General features: G+C 39.3%; 1 protein-coding gene across 3 annotated transcripts in view; it reads left to right on the top strand.

Annotated features, from left to right (window-relative positions):
- INPP5A (inositol polyphosphate-5-phosphatase A) overlaps positions 1-20,491 on the top strand; it is a 343,269-nt gene that overhangs the window by 213,127 nt on the left and 109,651 nt on the right. For all 3 annotated transcript variants that reach the window (XM_067465755.1, XM_067465756.1, XM_067465757.1), the window contains exons 7-8: positions 4,461-4,513; positions 6,544-6,663. In XM_067465755.1, coding sequence (XP_067321856.1) covers positions 4,461-4,513; positions 6,544-6,663 — 173 coding nt within the window. The remainder of the gene's footprint in view (positions 1-4,460; positions 4,514-6,543; positions 6,664-20,491) is intronic.

The following is a 20,491-nucleotide window of genomic DNA, read 5'->3' as shown; positions in this document are numbered from 1 at the left end:
ACAAAGTTTATGCAGTTTAATAAACTTTTCCATATTTTTATGATAGAACCAATTAGGAATTGACATTTATAACCCAGGAACAAAAAAATGTGTTGCATAGTGTAATTTTATTCATTGGATACACACTCTTTAGCGATTTTGTTACCAGTAGGAATTGATTGAGCCAGCATTATGTAGCTATTTGGGTATTGGACTATGACACTGGAAACCAACTTTTAAATCCCTGCTTCAGTCATGATACTCATTGGGTGATCTTGGGCAAGTCATGTTCTTTCAGCCTTAGAGGAAGGCAAGGGCAAACCACCTCTGAACAAATATTGCCCCCCCCCCTTTTGCGGATTCATCGATTGGCTATGTCTGGACGTATGAGATTTAGCCCTTAAATGGTTCAATTCGTTCCTCCGGAACCGGAGACAGAGGGTGGAGTGGTTAGGGCAAAGTTCAGAGAGCTCCTGCTTTTGTTGTAGAGTTCCCCAGGGTGCTATCCTCTCGCCCCTGCTATTTAACATCTACGTCCAGCCACTTGCTGGACTGGTGCGGAGCTTTGGCATAGAGTGCTACCAGTATGCAGATGATACCCAGCTACTCTTGCATCTCGAACCTGGGACAACCGCGATTCCTGAGAACTTTAAGCTGTGTTTGGAAGCAGTGATGAGTTGGCTGCGAGCGAGCAGACTAAAAGTGAATCCTGCAAAAACTGAGATACTCTGGCCCGGCCAGCCGCCGGAATTTATCCAGTCTCTGCCTGATTTCGATGGGGAAGCTCTGGTTCCGTCTGCCACTGTTAAAAGCCTTGGGGTTGTGTTGGACTCAGTGCTGACGATGGAGGCCCAGATCACTGCCATAAGTAAGCAGGCCTTTTTTCATCCTCGCCAGGCAAGGAAATTGGCATCCTACCTTTCGGTAGAAGCATTGGCAATGGTAATACACACAACAGTCACCACTAGGTTGGACTATTGCAATGCCTTATATGCTGGCCTTCCGAAGTCAACAACCCAGAAGATTAGGATGGTCCAAAATGCGGCAGCCAGGCTGCTAACGGGATCATCTATAAAATCCCATATTACACCGATTCTGCAACAACTGCATTGGCTACCAATAGAACATCTGCTGTCTTACAAGATACTGATCCTGACATTTAGAGCTCAAAATGGCCAAGGACCTTTATATCTTAGGGACTGCCTCATTCCTCTTCTCCATCAGTGGTCACCTCGATCCACCCAGGAAAATCTCCTATACATACCAGGCCCTAGTGAGGTACACCTGGAAGCTACAAGGCGTAGAGCGTTTTCGACCTATGCTCCAATTCTGTGGAACTCATTGCCTCCATATATTAGAGCAATGTCGGAGTTGCAACCTTTTGTAAAGGCGCTCAAGACTTGGCTGTTTGGTTGTGCATTTAAGTAAAGTGATCAGATCTAATTTGCCAAATAGTCACTGTTGAATGTTTTTATATTGTGTAAATGCTATTTTAAATTGTAAGTCGCTCAGAGCACCTTGGTGGAGAGCAACTAATTAAGAAATAAAGTGAAGTAAAGTAAAGTGAATTAAAAAAAAGCGAAAACGCAAACCGAAAACGCGAACAATAAACAACATCATAATTACATAAAACTTGTGAACACATAACAATAAACAAATACAATAACACAAGCACAAGCAAAATAACAATGGGCGGGCTACATGTAATGATTAAAAGACGAACTAATTAAAGCTAAATTAAATAAAATATTGGCGTTGGAATTGACTTGTTGTTGAACTGACCTTTCTACAATACTCTGGGATTCTTAAAGGAGAATATGTACTTATTTGATGTATAAAATAAATAGTTTAGAACCTATCTTTAGAAAGACACATTTTAAAAAATAAGCCAACAAAACACATTCTAACTCACACCCCAGATCTCTATACTTGGCTGCGAAGTAAATTTGTGATCACCTTCCATAGACAGGGGAGAAGAATGCTTTTTTATTCCCACCCTACCATCGCTTGTCATGGTTTGATTTGTGTCAGGGATGGAGCATTGCTTACTTTGATTAATGGAATGTCACACCAGAGATGCCTTGGCTAGTTGAGCCCCACGAAAGAGGAATGGCCTACTTCACTTGTGCTTCCCCAGTATATTTGTTGCTTTATATTTTAGGAAAATTGACAAGGGAGGACATCTGTGGATGATTGACAGTAATTCATTATGGTTGTGAATGGTAATATTGTGATATATGCAAAGGTGACCACCACTTTGTCATTTCCCTTTCAGTTTCAAAAAGATAAATAAGCCTGTTTTCTTAACAATTATAGAAGCAGTTAAGGTAGTTGGTTAGTAAAGCAAAAGCATCAAATTGCTCTTAAGCCCATAAGGCATTGGTGTTTGGGTCTGGTTTCCTATGTACATACTGCACATGGGCCCTAAGATACTGATTTCCACAGAAAAGAAAAGGAAGGGTGATACAAGAAATTTAATCCGTATTAACTCACTGGACAATGATCCGGATCATACATAAGATTAACACAGATAATCTGAAGTTATATACCAGGAAGGGTACCAGTGAAGTTGGTGAAGAATGGGCTTTTGTCATCACTGTAACTCTTATGGAGCTGCACCAGTATTCTTTCCAACCAATATTCAGCCAGTGGGGCATGGTGCAAATCTGTTTAGATCCTGGATGAGTTTTGAGGTCAAAAATGCTGTTTTACAACAGTGTCAAGCCTTTTTATTTTGATGTTTTGGAGCAAAATAACTATGTGAATTTTTAAAAACCTGGGGGCTTTGAGAGGGCTTTAAGGACTCCAAAACAGGAGCTCACAGGGTGCATTTTCTCCCATTCGTGCTGTACACGGATCACCAGAAGTAAACCTCTTTAAAGTCTTATTTACTTACTTTGAAGTCTTGTTTACTTACTTCCAAGTAAATCTCTTTGAAGTCTTGTTTACTTATTTCCAAGTCACCGGAAAGTTGATGTCAAAGGGACTCCGAGAAGTAAAATATGACACATGCTATTCTAAATTATGGGTTTTCTTCAAAATGCTCATATAAGGTTTATGGGGCAGTAGATAGGTGTTTAAGTTCTTGCATTAGATTTTCCCCTGAAAAACGATGCATATTCCTGTTTTCTTTTCCCAGCCAGGCTTGAAGTCTTATTGTGGGAAAGAGTTTATAGGGTTTATAGGAGATTTTTTTTTTCCGTGTCAGGAGCGACTTGAGAAACTGCAAGTCGTTTCTGGTGTGAGAGAATTGGCCATCTGCAAGGATGCTTCCCAGGGGACACCCAGATGTTTTTGATGTTTTACCATCCTTGTGGGAGGCTTCTCTTATGTCCCCCATATGGGGAGCTGGAGCTAACAGAGCTCAACCCGCTCTCCCTGGATTCGAACCTCTGACCTGTCGATCATCAGTCCTGCTGGCACAATGGTTTAACCCATTGCGCCTCCTTATTTAGGAGATAAGTACCCTGTTTCCCCAAAAATAAGACATCACCTGAAAATAAGACATAGTAGAGCAGCGTTTCTCAACCTGGGGGTTGGGACCCCTGGAAGGTCACAAGGGGGTTTCAGAGGGGTTGCAAAAGACCACCAGAAATCATATATTTCTAATGGTCTTAGGAACCCCTTTGGCAGAGAAGGCTGGCGATCTCTCTGCCTGTCCTTCTCTTCCTATTTTGGAAACAGATGACAAATCCTCCCACCAAAAGCCCTCCTCCACTGTGATTGGCCAGCCTTTTGGCCAAGGGGAGGGCTGTTTCTGAGACTCCGAGTGGTGAGGGTGTACAGTGTGGTACACATGTGTGGGTGAGGGAGATCGTGCGAGGTTGGAGGGTGGCTCACGCCCGCTAGTCCCTTCAAGGGATTGGGACAAGTTTGCCGTAATTCTATCATTGGTGGGGTTCAGAATGCTCTTTGATTGTAAGTGAACCATAAATTCCATCAACTACAACTCCCAAATGGTGGTCTTTGGTGATTCTTCTGACATCCCCTCACGACCCCCCCCCCCCCGCCCAGAGGCCCCAACGCCTAGGTTGAGAATTGCTGACTTAAGGCCATCCAGTCCAGCTCCCTTCACCAGGGCAAGAAAACATAATCAAAGCCCTCCTGACAAAGAGCCATCCAGCCATAGATATAAATAGATAGATATGATTCACACAGACACTTGTGTGTATATGACAAATACAGTATCACAGATTTGAAAGGGATCCCTAATGAGGAACAATTATATGTTGTATATAGCCAAACCAGACAATCTCTACACCAACACTGATAAAGAAACAACAAGAAATACTGTTTACCCACAAACACAAAGAAATAACATATATTAGAAACCAGCACTTTCTCATTCCTTTATTTTCCAGATCACTAGAATGGGCCACAGCAACACGTGGCACGGGACGGCTAGTATAATTTATATAACTTATCATCAGACAACTTAATGTATTTTGATGTATTCATATTACATTTATTATACTTTTCAGTGCAAATGGTCCAGAAAAGGATTCATACGAACGAGGTGGTGTATTACTGACTGGTAGGTAATCTGAAAATTGTTTGATTTTTTCCCTCTAAAGTGCTGTATTGTACATGCTATATTTTATATTGCTCAAGCCTATTGTGTACTGATTTGCAGGAGAGCAGCCAACCCGCTACTACAAAAGTGATAAGTATATAATATTTTTTTGTAGAATTTTGTGTCATTTACAAGTAGTGTGATTTAAATATGTGATTTAACCATCTTGTTTCCAGTCGAATCACGTGACTTTCCAGTAGGGGGACATTCATCTAAGTTGATCTAATTCTAGTACATAAGCAATAAAATATTACATCTATTATGTCATTGGTGGCTCTCAATTTATATTATTAATGTTACTGTATTTCTTCAATTTTAAGACATGTTTTTCTTATATAGACATCTCTGAAAATTAGGTGCATCTTAGAATCGCAGGTGTATCTTACGTATTTTGATTGGTGCTGGTGGTGGCACTGAAATTAGGGTGCATCTTACAATTCAAGACACATGGTATTATCATTATTATTTAGCTATATACCCATGTTTCCCATGATAGTTCCAGCATGTCACAGATTCTCAGCCTGGTCCATTCATCAATAGACAGGTTCTTATACTTAGTGGATCAATAAATAGTCTTTAGTTGATCCATAAACTGGCTGCACACATGCCCTTTTCCTTGGTTTCCTTTCTGGGAACTCCCCATCCCTTTCCCCCAGTCTTAGTAGACTCAGTGGCCCCCTTTTTTATTTTTTTGTTACATGAAGGAAATCAATCAAAACAATATTAAAATATATTTCCTGCAAAATTTTGTGTGTGTATCTTTATGTGAGCCCACTGGTGATGCAGTGGGTTAAACCACTGAGCTGCTGAACTTGCTGACTAAAAGTCGGTGGTTTGAATCTGGGGAGCGGGGTGAGCTCCCACTGTTAGGCCATCTTCTGTCAACCTAGCAATGGAGAACATGCAAATGTGAGTAGATCAATAGGTACTTCTTCTGCAGGAAGATAACAGCGCTCCTTGCAGTCATGCTGGCCACATGACCTTGGAGGAGTCTATGGGCAACACCGGCTCTTAGGCTTAGAAATGGGGGTGAGCACCACCCCCCAGAGTTTGACACGACTAAACTTAATGTCAGGGGAAACATTTACCTTTACCTTATCTTCATGTGGAATCTTCTAAGGAAAACGCACACAGGTTTTCAGAGGAGTCCACCATCCCCAAAAAGCGTTAAGATATATTGCAATAGATAACAGAATAATCACAAATACGGTTGTCATTTCATTTTGTAGTGCATGATTGCATATTGACACATGAACGTTTAGACCAAATTCAGATGGAATGTCAAACCAAAATGCAAACTGAATTTCACACCATGGTTTCAGATGCTACTTTGCTGTTTCCAATCGATTTAAGGTTGATTTTCACTTAGAAGCAAGTTGCACTGATTTGGCATGATTTAGCAGTGTATCTAAATTGGGTCAGGGAAAGAAGAGAAAAATTTTGTGTGCAGCAGTTTATATCGGCTTTCTATTTTTGTCTTAGTTTTGGAAATAATTCGTTTTAATAAATTAGTGTTTCCCTCCTTTTTAAAATAAAAGATACTTTTACAAATGACCACAATGGATTTAATGAGTTATTGTATCCATTAACATTTTCACGGGATCAACAATTAGTAGTTCCTCACAAGAACGTAGAAGTATTAGATGAAGCGGTGTCTGTTACCTAACTTTTTTCCCCGAAGTGTTGGCCATATTTGTTTTCTGATAGTTTTCTGATTTTCTGGTTCGTTCAATTGCATATTCCATAATGTTGATGTTTATGATTTTAAAGTGATTAAAAATGGGGGAAAAACTATAATAAGTATACAACGATAGAGCTGGATTCTGGTCATTTTCAATTGCACCCAACACTTTTTTTTACAGGAGTTTTAACATTAAAGTATTTGAATCCATGAAAGATCAACTTGTTGTGCTGCAAGGCTGAATGTTTTCCCTGTTTGCCGTTTGTGCTTACTTGTATTCTGAGTCAGTCTTCTCTTCCTTTTGTCACAGTGCCTTTGACTTGGTAAACATTCATCTTTTCCATGATGCTTCCAATTTAGTTGCTTGGGAAACAAGCCCATCGCTTTACTCAGGAATAAGGCATAAGGCCCTTGGTTATGTACTTGACAGGTAGGTAGAATGCTCTCTTGGCTTCTTTTGTTGCCTTGCATTTCAGTGTTGCCAATCCAAGGAAAGACAATCAGTTAACATTTTTAAATGAAAAAGAAGCTTAAAATTACAAGCTAGACATTCTAGAGTGCCAACTGATTTGGTAGGTGTTTCACTCTTTCTAAAGGTATATGCAAGTTATTATTTTGCTGAAAAGCAAAGGATAAATTGGGACTTTCGAACTGTTTCTGCAATTCACCATCTTCCTTAAAAATACCATTCAATATATAAGAAGTTTCTAAGGTTGACAATTATGAAAATCGATCAGCATTATGTAGATGACATTCTTTCTCACCAGAAACTACTTGCAGTTTCTCAAGTTGCTCCTGACACAGAAAAAAAATGCAGTAGCCTAAATATTTTTGAAATATTTTGATCATTGTCTCTCCTTGCTGGTTAAGAATCTCTTCCAGCCCACAATCAAGCTCATATCCCTAGGATTAATCATTTAGTAGATTGTTTTCTGAATTCGAATGTGGAGATAGTTTTATTTCAGTTGTTTGTGATGGTGATGGACTGTCTCCTCCTCCTCCTCCTCTAATTCATTGGGCCATTAGTATTTGTGGTTTAATATTGTAAAGGGAAAGTGCTCAGGCTCTCTTAAAGTTGAGAAATATAATGTGTTCATGAGGGTGCAATCTTGCTTCAGAACTACATAAGACTAGGGCCCACCTGGACCAACATTCTTTGCCAGAAACCTGGCAACCAACAAGCACTAGGTGGTCTACCAGAAATTGCTCAGTGGTCAACTGACGGGTCACAATTGACCCTGTCTCCACCTTTCTGTACTGAATGTCATGTTAGGCTGCTGAACGGATCAACTAAGATGACTTTATGTGCCCATGGTAATATCTTTCAAACAGAAAGAACTTAAAAAAAAAACCAATCTGGGATTTATTTGTGTTACGTCTGCCTTTGTTGTGGTGGTGTAAGGAAGCTGACAACCCTATAGAGCATTGGGTATTATTTAAGATTCTCTGTCTGTTTTCTTTGGATGTTTTAGGAAATTGTCTGTTTCCAATCCTGTTAGTTGTAGGTCAAAGATGTCAGGGTGGTATATCATTTCAGCGTGACAGTGCCAAAATCAGACCTTTTCAAAAAGAAAACCCACAGTTTTAGGTGGCACTACCACTGTGGGTTAGTATTCACATAGATTGCTCGATTTTAAGAAAGCAGCCAGCCGCAGATCCGGACCTCCATAGTGAAAATGATGGGCTGGCCGGCACAAAAGAGGAGTTCTGTAAGAGCAGTGAATAATGGGAAACCCCTTTCATCAACACTGCTAACCTTTTGGCAGCCACCAGCAAACTCTATTCTGATCTGCTGATTGGGGAGGACAATACACTGAAGCTCACTTTGAATGAATGCTACCACCAACAGTGCCCCCATTCAGAAGGTTTTGGGAACCATCTTGGACCATTGTCTGCCATCACTCCTTCAGACAGTAGGAAAGGGGAAAGTGAGAGCATCTATAGGAAAGAAAGTACTTCTTTTCTTGGCTTTTAATCTCCCTTTAAAGCTTCATAGATCTCCACTTCCAGCTGAGCTGGAGGAGCGATATGCTGCCAGATAAACACAGAAGAGAGAGGTTTCAAGCTGGGCTTTTAAATCCCCTTATCTGCATGCTCTAATAATGCAGATTTAGTGCTGTTAAAACCAGGGGCTGATAAGTCTTTTCCTCTAAAGCCTTTAAACTGCTAAAGAGCATTTAACGGCAGTGCGGTTCAAGCTTTGGGAACAATACTGAGAAGGAAAAGAGTTTAATGAGCTAAACCCTCACTGAATGAAACAGAAACATCTTTTCACAGTTGATTTAAGTCCCTGTGGGAGTAAGTGAAACAGTCCTGTCTGCTGGATGTATTTTGGCAAGTATGAACACTAGTTAATTACAGCTATTTATGCAAGACTGAAGTGACCAGTCATAGACTGCATTCTGTCTTAATTATTTACAGAAAGAAATGAATGCAAATTGCCACCTTCATCATATTGTTGTCGTTACTGAAAGATGGTTTTCACTGTGAAGAAAAGACACATTATTAGCAAAAACAAGCAAATAAACAAAACACTAAAATCAAATATTAGCAAATAATGGAAATGGTCTCAGATTAGAGGTTTTCTTCAATATTAAAATGATGGTGAACAGAATAAACATTTCCAGGAGGAAAATCAGAGTAAAAATAAAATCATGCTATCATTGTTCAATTTTTGTGTAAGCTGTCTATTATGGATGTGAGTATTTAGCATTTTTATAAGAATTGTTTTTTCGGAAGCAGTTTTAGAGATTATATTAAAAATTGCACTCAGAGCAAAATATTTCTTATGGAAGCCATTTGTGTTATGTCCATCCCATAACTTACATCCCTAAGACAAGGACAAACTCAAAAAATTTGGGAAGTAGGTGAATTTTGCAGCTTAGAAAAGAGAAACTCAGTCCTCGATGAAAGACATGATGATTGCTAATTATTCTAAGATTTTCTCTTACTCACATAATCTCTGCTCAGGATGTGGTTGGGTATCTTGGCCAAGATGCTTGTCTCAAAGCAGGAATTAAAGGGTCCCTTATGAGCGTTCTGTGGAAATGTATACTTATGATCACACTGATGAGAGATTAGGTGGGAGCTGTTCTTGTGTTGTCAATCTCGGAAACATTGTACATTTATCCAGACGGTGTCTCCCCACCCTGCCCTCGCCCCCTTCTCGTTGTGACAGTGCTCCTCTGTTTTCCCTCTGAAATACAGCCTAGCCTGGTTCAACAGAAACATTTTTTTTACATTACAACTGTGAAATCCTGGCATAAAGCCCCCCCTTTGTGACCTCCATTATTTTCTCACAAATATAGTCCATTGTCACATAGCTGAAGTTAATTTGATCAACATTGGGACATTTAACTTTTATGTCCAGTCAAAGGAGCTGTTTCATGCTCATTTTGAGTATTCAAAAGAAATGATTGCCAGAAAAATAATGTTACTATTAACAATTCAAAGCAATTAGTTTTCCCAGGGTGACTCCATGTGATGCACAGGCTCCACACAGCCATTCTTTGTCATTTTATGGATGCTCATCAGTCAACTGTCACATCTTCTCAAAGACCCCTCTGATCTAAATGTTTCTCTTTGGGCTTTTCCCAGAACTAGGGGCTGAATGAGCCGAAGAAAAGCCACTGCGTTTCTAGGCAGAGGCAAACCTTGTGTTAAAGATCTCGGTCATCTGCGTAATTTGAGGACTTGAAGTGTTTGTAAACACTATTTTGCAATACTCTTTTGCTATTTATATGATAGTGTAAAATATTTTTTTATCCTAAATAGTGCTTCTTCATAGAAATGTTAAAAGTATAGCCCAGTGCATTTTAACGTACACTTCTTAATTCCAAATAACATTAAAAGTTAATGAATACTACATGGAGTAAAATTACAAATTTTGAATATACTGTTTGAATTCATCTCATTAATATTTGCAATATTTGCCTATCTTCCTGCTCAGTTCATGATCTAAGAAAAGTTCTCTTTGTGGAAGTTTTTTGTCTCATCTTTTTCTTTCGTTTTCTTTTTTGTCTTTCCTTCCATTTTTTTCTTCTCTTTGTTTTAATCAGTTCTTATATTGGTTTCTGTTAGTTTCAGGAATGCCCAATAGTAATGAACATTGTATATATAGTACATACGTAGATCCTCAGGATAGCATCCATACAATGTGTGGTCTCATTTTGAAGAACTGTAAGTTGTATCCAATGTAATACTCATTGGAAAAGTACAAAGATTCATTATAGATAGTTGCATATTCACTGGAAGGACAATTGGTTTAATCCCCCAGAGTGATGAAATAATTATTTTAATAATCACTTGTGCAATGATTCACAACAGAATAGAAAAAGTCAAAAGATTGTATTTTACATTGGTGCAAGAATTCATATCAGATTTCTGTAGGTGGTAGAAGCTTTGTGCCATATATCCCCAAGAATAGTCAGGAAATCTTCATGCCCAGTCTGTCCCAGCTTGCCTGTCTGAACGTATCTCTTTCAATGAACCATCACGGAGATTAAGACCATCTTGGGAGGCCCTGCTCTTAGTCCCACCTCTTTCGCAGGTGCAGTTGGTGGGAACGAGAGACAGGGCCTTCTCAGTGATGGCCTCTCGGCTGTGGAAGTCCCACCCCAGTGATATTCGATCAGATCCTTCCCTCCTAGCCTTCAGAAAGAAAGTAAGACCATAGCTATGGGACCACCAAGCCTTCGGAGGATAACTGCAGTGCAATAAATGAATGTAGAATCCGTGCACTGACAACTGGAATGGCTCTGGATTACAATCTTGGACTGTGTAATTTTAATAATTCATGTAATTATTTAGATGTTTTAATTTGTTGGTTTTTAATGTAACTGTATGTTGTTTTTATGGCATTGAATTGTTGCTGATGTGTGAGGCCCGCTCAGAGTACCCCTTGAGGTTGTAATAAATAAACAAATAATACACTTAATAAAGAATTTTGCTTGCGAAACCTTCTTAATACATTTCAGCAGCTTGTGTAGCCTTAGCTTAAAAGTTTATGTTAGACTTTTTCTTCTGATCAGAAGCTGGAATATGTTGTATTTGCTTCCATAAAGTGGAATTTCAGGAGTGCTTAGTGTTCACAGATTTCCTACGATTGTCCCAAGTTCGTGTTATATAATAGTATGTACTTACACTTGTAATTTGGAAGCCACCAGAACCTCTGCTACCTGTGCATTCATGTATATTTAGACCAAAAAACAATCATTACAGTCTACATTAAAGGTTCATTTTAATTTTATGCATGGCTACCATTGTACATCTTTCAACCAATTGAAAGTTCACAAATTCTATGTAAGCTTTCAGGTTCCCAGAACTTTTCAACAGGCAAGATAGTAAACAAAGAAATATGGGAGTTGGGTGCACACAGATGAATATAGGCTATGGAATCAGTATTTGGTTACATTATTAATATGGAAGGTAAGGGGAAACTGTAGACCAGGGGTCCCCAAACTAAGGCCTGCAGACCGGATGCAGCCCACCAACATCATTTACCCAGCCCTTGCCCTAAACTTTAGACTTAGGGTCTCCCAAAGTCTAAAATGACTTGAAAGCACAAAGCAACAACAATTCTAATTAACTTGACTCACATCAGCCAAAAGCAGACCCACACTTCCCATTAAAATACTGGTAATTTTATGTTGGTTAAAATTGTTCTTAATTTTAAGTCTTGTATCTTTCATGGAATTCCCGGTGGCGCAGTGGGTTAAAGCGCTGAGCTGCTGAGCTTGTTGACCGAAAGGTTGTAGGTTCGAATCTGGGGAGCAGCAAGAGCTTCCGCTGTCAGCCCTAGCTTCTCCCAACCTAGCAGTTCAAAAACATGCAAATGTGAGTAGATCAGTAGACACTGCTCCGGCGGGAAGATAATGGCGCTCCATACAGTCATGCTGGCCACATGACCTTGGAGGTGTCTACGGACAACGCCGGCTCTTCAGCTTAGAAATGGAGATGAGCTCCAACCCCCAGAGTTGGACACGACTAGACTTAATGTCAGGGGAATACCTTTACCTTTACCTTTATTGTTCTTTCATATATATATTTTTGCACTACAAATAAGATATATGTAGTATGCATAGGAGTTCATGCATGAGGTGGGGAATTTTTGATGATCATCATGTTTTCATCACCCAGAAACCCACTCAGGACATCTAGTTGTTATTCTGGACTTACAGAATACATAGAGTTATACTTTAAAGTCAGGGAAATCATTATTCTAAATGAACCGCATGCCCACAAACCTATGAACTGCACATTGGTTCTGAAGCCTTTGTGGAGTATAAGCATTCTGTTACACGGAAACAATTCCCATTTATAGCAGCCTCACCCATTACAATGGGAGCAGTGTTTTATTGTACCAGAATTGACAAGTACTTATATCATTATACATATCTAACATAGCATTAGGTGAATGTCAGTGTCAGATAAGATCATGGTTTTGTCAATAGAAGGGAAATACTGTTCAGACCAAAGAGCACTATTTTTCCAGCTCTAAAAATTGATTTTTATAGCTCTTCTTGTAATTCTTTCCTGGGATTACACATATATTATTGATGTGATCTTTCTTGCCATCTTAATATCTGCCGTCATGATAATTAATTTTTTTTTAGGGGAAAAAAACAAGTATAGAATTTTTTATTGTTCATGTAGCACTATATTGAAATTAAAAGTGAACTCACATATTAGTTAAACAGCACTGGCAAATGTCTGGAGGATTAAGATGATTACCTAAGTCTCTTGACAACACCTTTCATCTCGTTGTTTGCTGTCTGACCTTTTGAAATGTTTTTGTGTTATTAATAGGTTTTGGCTATTATATCAAAAAGCAAGAGGTTCAAGAATATGATAAAGTTAAGCTTTTTAATGTCGGTATTACAACATTTCAAACATGTCAGTGAAAGCACTTAGCATTAAACCTCTTTCGATTACTCTTTGACTGTCTTCAATTAATTTTTCCTTTATTAAAAGGATTGTTTCTAGACCGTATAGATAGATCATGCTTTATTTAACAACACATGGAGTTGTTCAAAGGGACAAATAATGGCAGGTGTCAACCTTTTGTAAAAACTTAAAGAGCATAGGAAAAGCTATGTAGAATCACTCTACATTATTTTCAGAAGAAACAACTTACAATTAGTATTGAGGCTAAGTAGTAGTCCATTACTAGTGCAATATTTCAAAATTGATGAGTTCATGATTCTCAAAAATTACTAAAATACATTTTAGTTACTTAAAAAAAATCTGAATGTTATAAGCATGTTACGAAATACCTCCCTCCGGATCACTTCGTTGCCTTGTGTTGAAGAAGACAGTGCAGGGAAAAGAAGATGGGACTTACTAAATGGTCTGGACTCAGCTTCCATTGCTGAAGAAGCAGCAATGCTCTGGATCTGGACTTGTCTTGGATTTTGTGGCTTATGTAGATGAGCCATACATTTGTGTCATCAGCACATCTTATGATGATGATTTCCATATGTAACTATGTGCTCTATGAATTATTTTCATTAGCTTATTCTGACCCAACCAACATTGAGATTTAGTGTTCTGCTTTTATGGTAAAAGGGAGATCAATGTATCCTTATTGACTTTCTCCACATTATACGTAATCTTATAGATCCCAGGTATGTTACCTCCTCCACTTACCTTTTTCACCTAAAAACTAAAAGAATTTAGTTTCTATAATTCCTCATGGGAATCTAACAGTCCAGCTCTTGGAAAGCAACAGACCTTCTCTTTTTTCTGTAACCTCTACAGTCATGACCCGTGACAGGAGTGACAAGAATTGTAGTTCTACATCATTTGTTGTTCATTTGTTCAGTCGTTTCCGACTCTTTGTGACCTCATGGACCAGCCCATGCTAGAGCTCCCTGTCGATTGTCACCACCCCCAGCTCCTTCAAGGTCAATCCAGTCACTTCAAGGATCCCATCCATCCATCTTGCCCATGGTCGACCACTCTTCCTTTTTCCTTCCATTTTCCCCAGCATCATTGTCTTCTCTAAGCTTTTCTTTCTTCCCATGATGTGGCCAAAGTATTTAATCTTTGCCTCTACTATCCTTCCCTCCAATGAGCAGTCAGGTTTTATTTCCTGAAGTATGGGCTAATTGGATCTTCTCACAGTCCAAGGCACTCTCAGAACTTTCCTCCAACACCACAGTTCAAAAGCATCTATCTTCCTTCACTCAGCCTTCCCTATGGTCCAGCTCTCACATCCATAGGTGACCATGGGGAATACCATTGCTTTAACTATGGAGATCTTCGTTGCCAGTGTGATGTCTCTACTCTTCACTATTTTATTGAGATTGGACATCCACATCATACATACATTTCTCATTCTGTACACTGTCTTAGATAGAAGTGGGGACACACTCATGTAATAGTTTCTTTTGCTTTATTTTGATTTTTTTTAAAAAAAATAATTAGAATCCCAAGGAACCTTTCAAAACCAAGATTGCCAAAGCCAGTCTTTATAAGAGGCTTCTGTGTTTGGTTTTCTTCCCATATGTGTTTTTGATGGCTTATTTTCATGAACTGGTTGATAGGTTGGTTTAAGCAGGAGGCCTGTGTTCCATCTTTCAATTGCTTTTGCTAAGTCCATTAAGTTTTAAGAGTAGTTTGCCTTGGCAAGTGTAGTGTTTTGGCAATGGACAAGGCAATGGGACTTTTAAAACCAGTTTGGAATCACAGAACTCTCGTAGAAAGCTGCCTTATACAACAAGGTCAAGCTGCTTGTCCATCTGGCCTTATTGTGCATCCAGAGTGGTTTCAGCTATCTAGCACTGGCAAGGAATTCCCTGCTACATGGGTCCTTCTTCATGCAAAACACTGAACTGGGTTCCCTTCCCTAAATAATTAGTTTTTCTTCATATCCAAAGTGCTATTTATTACTATTTATCTGCCTTTCTTTAGCACGTAGATCTAGGCAGGGTACAGATCTCTGAAATAGAGCTAGTAGAGATAAAACATCTCTTATCCAATACGCTTAGGACCAGAAATGTTTTGTATTTTTTATATATTTCGGAATTAAGAAGTCCTCTGTTTGTGTAATGGAGCCCCTGGTGGCGCAGTTGGTTAAACCACTGAGCTGCCAAACTTGTTGACCGAAAGGTTGCAGGTTTGAATCCAGGGAGCGACGTGAGCTTCCTCTCTCAGCCCCAGCTTCTGCCAAACTAGCAGTTCAAAAACATGCAAATGTGCATAGATCAATAGGTACTGCTCTGACAGGAAAGTAACGACGGTCCATGAAGTCATGCTGGGCACATGACCTTGGACTATGGAAAACGCTGGCTTTTCGGCTTAGAAATGGAGATGAGCACCAACCCCCAAAGTCGGACACGACTGAACTTAAAACCTTTGCCTTATCTGTTTGTGTATAGGTACATAATGAGACTGGAGATGGGACTTGTCTAAAGACAACATTTATTTATGTTTTATGTGTACCTTGCACTCATAGCCTTAAGATAATTTTACGAATTTTACAATATTTTTAGTAATGTTGTGCATGAAACAAGGTTTGTGTACAATGAACTATTGGAAAGCAACGGAACCCAGGTAGTAAGTTTGGATTTTGGAATTCTGGATAAGGGTTGCTCAGTCCTTATCTATGTTGCCCTTTGAATACTTCCACAATGAAGTAGACTATCTTCTGACATGAAGTAAGGGCCGTTCGTGTGTGTGGAAAGAGGAGAAGAGGGAACACAGTTGTCCCATCACATCAGAGTAAGCTCTGCCTTTTGCAGTAGGCAGTGATTTGGGAAGGTCCATCAGAGCTTCCCTGTCAGATTTTAGGGTATGAGTTTTAATAGAATGAGATACCCTTTGAGTTTTGATAGAATGAGATACACAACAATATCATTCCATTACCTCTTATTGGTAAGTGTTCTCTTTCCTTTGACATATTTCATATAAAAAGCAAATTTTAAATCCAGAATTTTCTTTCTGGTGAACTTTCAATGACCTTTGTTCTGATTCAATAGTAGGAGCCCCTTCCTTGTGTTCTGGCCAGTAGGATCTCAGAGTCCTACTTTTATGCAAAGATTTGTGTTGTTCTGTTTATCTAAACCGCCCTCTCAACTTTTCAATGAGATTGTATGACACAAAAATGATTATTTTTATATAATGAGACCCATTGCAGCATTATTTTTGTTGTCTGAAATACACTCTTAGTTGAAGTTTGAAGAAGTGAAGATGTGAAAATAGCTCCAGGAAAAATTTCCCTGCCACACAGGGATATTTTTTCAGTGTTTCTCTTGTTTTGTTTTTTATTCATTATAAAAGTTTTATACTTTCCCAGTGCTTCCAGTCTATTTTATGTGAGCTATCTTGCTAAACTCTTCAGATTTAATGTGCAGAATCGAATTCTTAAAATGCCAGAAAGATCTTCACCCATTCTGTTGTAAGGTTATTTTAAAACTCTTGCCTCCAGTGATATCAACACTGCATTTCAACGTGTAGCATTAGTTGCTGGTATTTGCTTACATCTTACATTACATATTAACTTAGAAAAGGTATTTTTGTGCAATTTTTTTCATTATCAGCGCAAAATATTTTGCATTTCCTCTTAATTTAATTACTTTACTTGTCTTGCAAGGGAAAGCCATGGTGGGATATGTCAGAGCTCGGAAATGTTGAAAAGAAAACGCAAGCGCACTTCTCATCTTAATCTTAGCAGCAGTGGTTGAGTATAATTAGCAGTGATTAATATTAATCTTCACCTTCCCACATTTTTGTATAGTTAAAAATTAAATGATGCGTTGGAATATATAAATTAAATAATGTTGACCTCTGAGTTGTCTCTTCCCTAGAAAGGTGACAGTGGTACTCCTTTTCTCTCCCTCTATTCATCCTGTCCGGCCAGAGATCGGGGAGGTTTTTTGTTTTGTTTTGTTATGCATTTAAAAAGAAAAGTCAGAGGAGAACCCTCCTTTCAGCAGTGTCAAGCTAGGATGAATCGGCCAGGGGAAGCATGTTTATAGACTGTGTGAAGAACTTTGTCTTTGTGTGGGAATGTTGGTGACACTGTTACTGTTTGCCTGAATGAACTGCGATGACGTGGCTAATAAGGTACCCCGCTGAGTACCACAGCGGGCCTTTCTCAGACCTCCCACTTAATTCTATTCAGCTCCAGCCCAGTGTGGCTAATTTTTCCCATTCCCTCAATTCTTTTGGCCCCCTTACAAACAGAAAAGTCAACTTTTCACACCGAAAGCGAGATAAGTGCTTTAGGAAATAATCTTGTAAACAGAATGTTACCTTCTGACCTGCGGCTGATACCTTGACTTGGGACAAAACCCGCTAGCCTATTGCATTAGACATGGCTATTAAAGGAATAATGCAACTGATCCTCCTTACAAAGTGCCCTCAGAAATGGTTTAGCCAGATCACTGTGCCTCTTGTCACACTGAATCATGTTCATCAGTTCCCAGTGCACACGTAAGGACGCACACCCCGAATAACCGATATGTAACTGTGTCTGTCCCCCTCCCAGCATCCGGTCCATCTTAGTATTTGAACGAAAAAATGGTACATGCAAGAGAAAAACGCTTCTTGTGTTATTGTTCACTTGGAACACTGAATGAACATGAGAACTTAATGCATGATTGCTTTACCCCTATAAAAAGAACATTCAAAGATTAACCGTTTTGCTGGAAATTTTGAATGGTACTTATTGAATGCATTTTAATTATAAATGCATGTCTCTTTTGCATATGAACAAATTGGCTTGAAAGCTTATAGTATATTAAAATGAATTTGAAAAAGACAGTTATACTATATTCATACTGCATGGAGATAATCCCAAATATTTACTAAAGTAGTAAAATTTCCACTGGGTGCAGTAGGATTTACTTTTAAGGGTATATGCAGAGGATGGATGTGTAAGTACAATAACCTAAGATTCACAAGACTTTTCCAACTTTAAATTAACGAACATAGTTGTAAATGAAGTATTTTCCATCTTATGCTTAGAGACATTTGTTTCATTGTTTGTGCTTATTTCTTGTGCTGTATTCAGTGCTTGGATTTTAGCAGATGTTGTGGTTCAGCCAGTGCCATGTAAGATTGTAGGTGTTACCCATTCTTTTCATTTTGAGTAGAAAATCTGATGCATTCATGTTCTGGCTGCTACTCATCTGAAGAAATCCTTAAAACAGTGTTTATAGGAAAATGCCAGTTAGTCTTGTTGTTGTGAAGGACTACCTTCTTCACTGGAAGTATTTAACTGAGGTTGAGTGGCCATCTCACAAAAATAGTTTCGTTGCATGATCCTGCATGGCAGGAAATTGGTTTAGATGACTTTGCAGTCCATCCTAGCTCTGTGATCTTATGATATTGATTCCCAACAGCTAACCTTCATGTACCCCTAGTAACCTACTTATACTAAGCAGTAATCCAATAGTATTGTTTAATTTAAATAATTCTCAAGCAAATGTGTTGTCTATAGAGCTTGAAATGCTCATTTTTAAAACAATAGGATTAACATTAGTTATTTTTTTCTTTCACATTTGTAACACATTACTTTTGTTCTCCCCTGTGAGTACCAAATTAAATAATACATGATTAATATATTACTTTTAATGATAAAATGATGATTTAATGATGATTCTCCTGCTTCTTGGCAGGGGGTTGGACTGGATGGCCCATAAGGTCTCTTCCAACTCTATGGTTCTATCATTTTATGATAATGATGATGATTTTGTAGAAATGTGCCTTGCAAAGCAAGTTCCAGATAAATATTTATCGTGTCAGGAGCAACCAGACATTAGTATTACATTTTTAACAAAACAAACAGACAATAATAATAATAATAATAATAATAATAATACTTTATTTATTTCCCGCTACCCCGGTGGCGCAGTGGGTTAAACCCCTGTGCCGGCAGGACTGAAGACCGACAGGTCGCAGGTTTGAATCCGGGGAGAGGCGGATGAGCTCCCTTTATCAGCTTCAGCTCCTCATGCGGGGACATGAGAGAAGCCTCCCACAAGGATGATAAAAACATCAAATCATCCAGGCGTCCCCTGGGCAACGTCCTTGCAGACAGCCAATTCTCTCACACCAGGAGTCACTCCTGACACGACAAAAAAAACCCAAAAAAACCCCCGCTACCATCTCCCCAAAGGACTCGGTGCGGCTTACATGAGGCCGAGCCCACAATACATCAAAAAAGCAATAACAACAACAATACAAAACAGTTAAAATAAATCTCATAAACAAAATAAACAAAAAACATTGACAATAAACATTTAAACACAAAGTTTGCAAGCTTGGTAGTTGATTAAATGTCCTTTGACCAGTATCTGACCACATGGAGTGCCTCTGGTGTTGCCGCAAGAAGGTCCTCCATTGTGCATGTGGCAGGATTCAGGCTGCATTGCAGCAGGTGGTCAGTGGTTTGCTCTTCTCCACACTCGCATGTCATGGATTCCACTTTGTAGCCCCATTTCTTAAGATTGTCTCTGCATCTCGTGGTGCCAGAGCACAGTCTGTTCAGCGCCTTCCAAGTCGCCCAGTTTTCTGTGTGCCCAGGGGGGAGTCTCTCATTTGGTATCAGCCATTGATTGAGGTTCTGGGTTTGAGCCTGCCACTTTTGGACTCTCGCTTGCTGAGGTGTTCCAGCGAGTGTCTCTGTAGATCTTAGAAAACTATTTCTTGATTTAAGTCGTTGATGTGCTGGCTGATACCCAAACAAGGGATGAGCTGGAGATATCACTGCCTTGGTCTTTTCACTGTTGGCTGCTACTTCCCGGCGGATGTCAGGTGGTGCAATACCGGCTAGACAGTGTAGTTTCTCCAATGGTGTAGGGCACAGACACCCCGTGATAATGTGGCATGTCTCATTAAGAGCCACATCCACTGTTTTAGCGTGGTGAGATGTGTTCCACACTGGGCATGCATACTCAGCAGCAGAGTAGCATAGCACAAGGGTAGATGTCTTCACTGTGTCTGGTTGTGATCCCCAGGTCGTGCTAGTCAGCTTTCGTATGATATTGTTTCTAGCACCCACCTTTTGCTTGATGTTCCAGATAACAAGGCATCATTGATACATGCCCATTATGCAGAAAGGTTCTCATTACTTAAAAGGGCAGACTTCCACACAGCTGAATAAAATCCCACGTTATCTGCTTTGAACTGGAATATATGGCAGTGTGGACTCAGATAACCCAGTTCAAAGCAGATATTGTGGGATTTTCTGCCTTGATATTCTGGGTTATATGGCTATGTGGAAGGCCCCTCAGTCTGCTTTACAAGAAACT

The sequence above is a fragment of the Anolis sagrei genome, chromosome 3 (assembly GCF_037176765.1).
Source record: "Anolis sagrei isolate rAnoSag1 chromosome 3, rAnoSag1.mat, whole genome shotgun sequence".
Lineage (NCBI taxonomy): Eukaryota > Metazoa > Chordata > Lepidosauria > Squamata > Dactyloidae > Anolis > Anolis sagrei.
The sequence above is the reverse complement of the archived record's forward strand: the minus strand, read 5'-3'. Positions and strand labels throughout refer to the sequence as shown.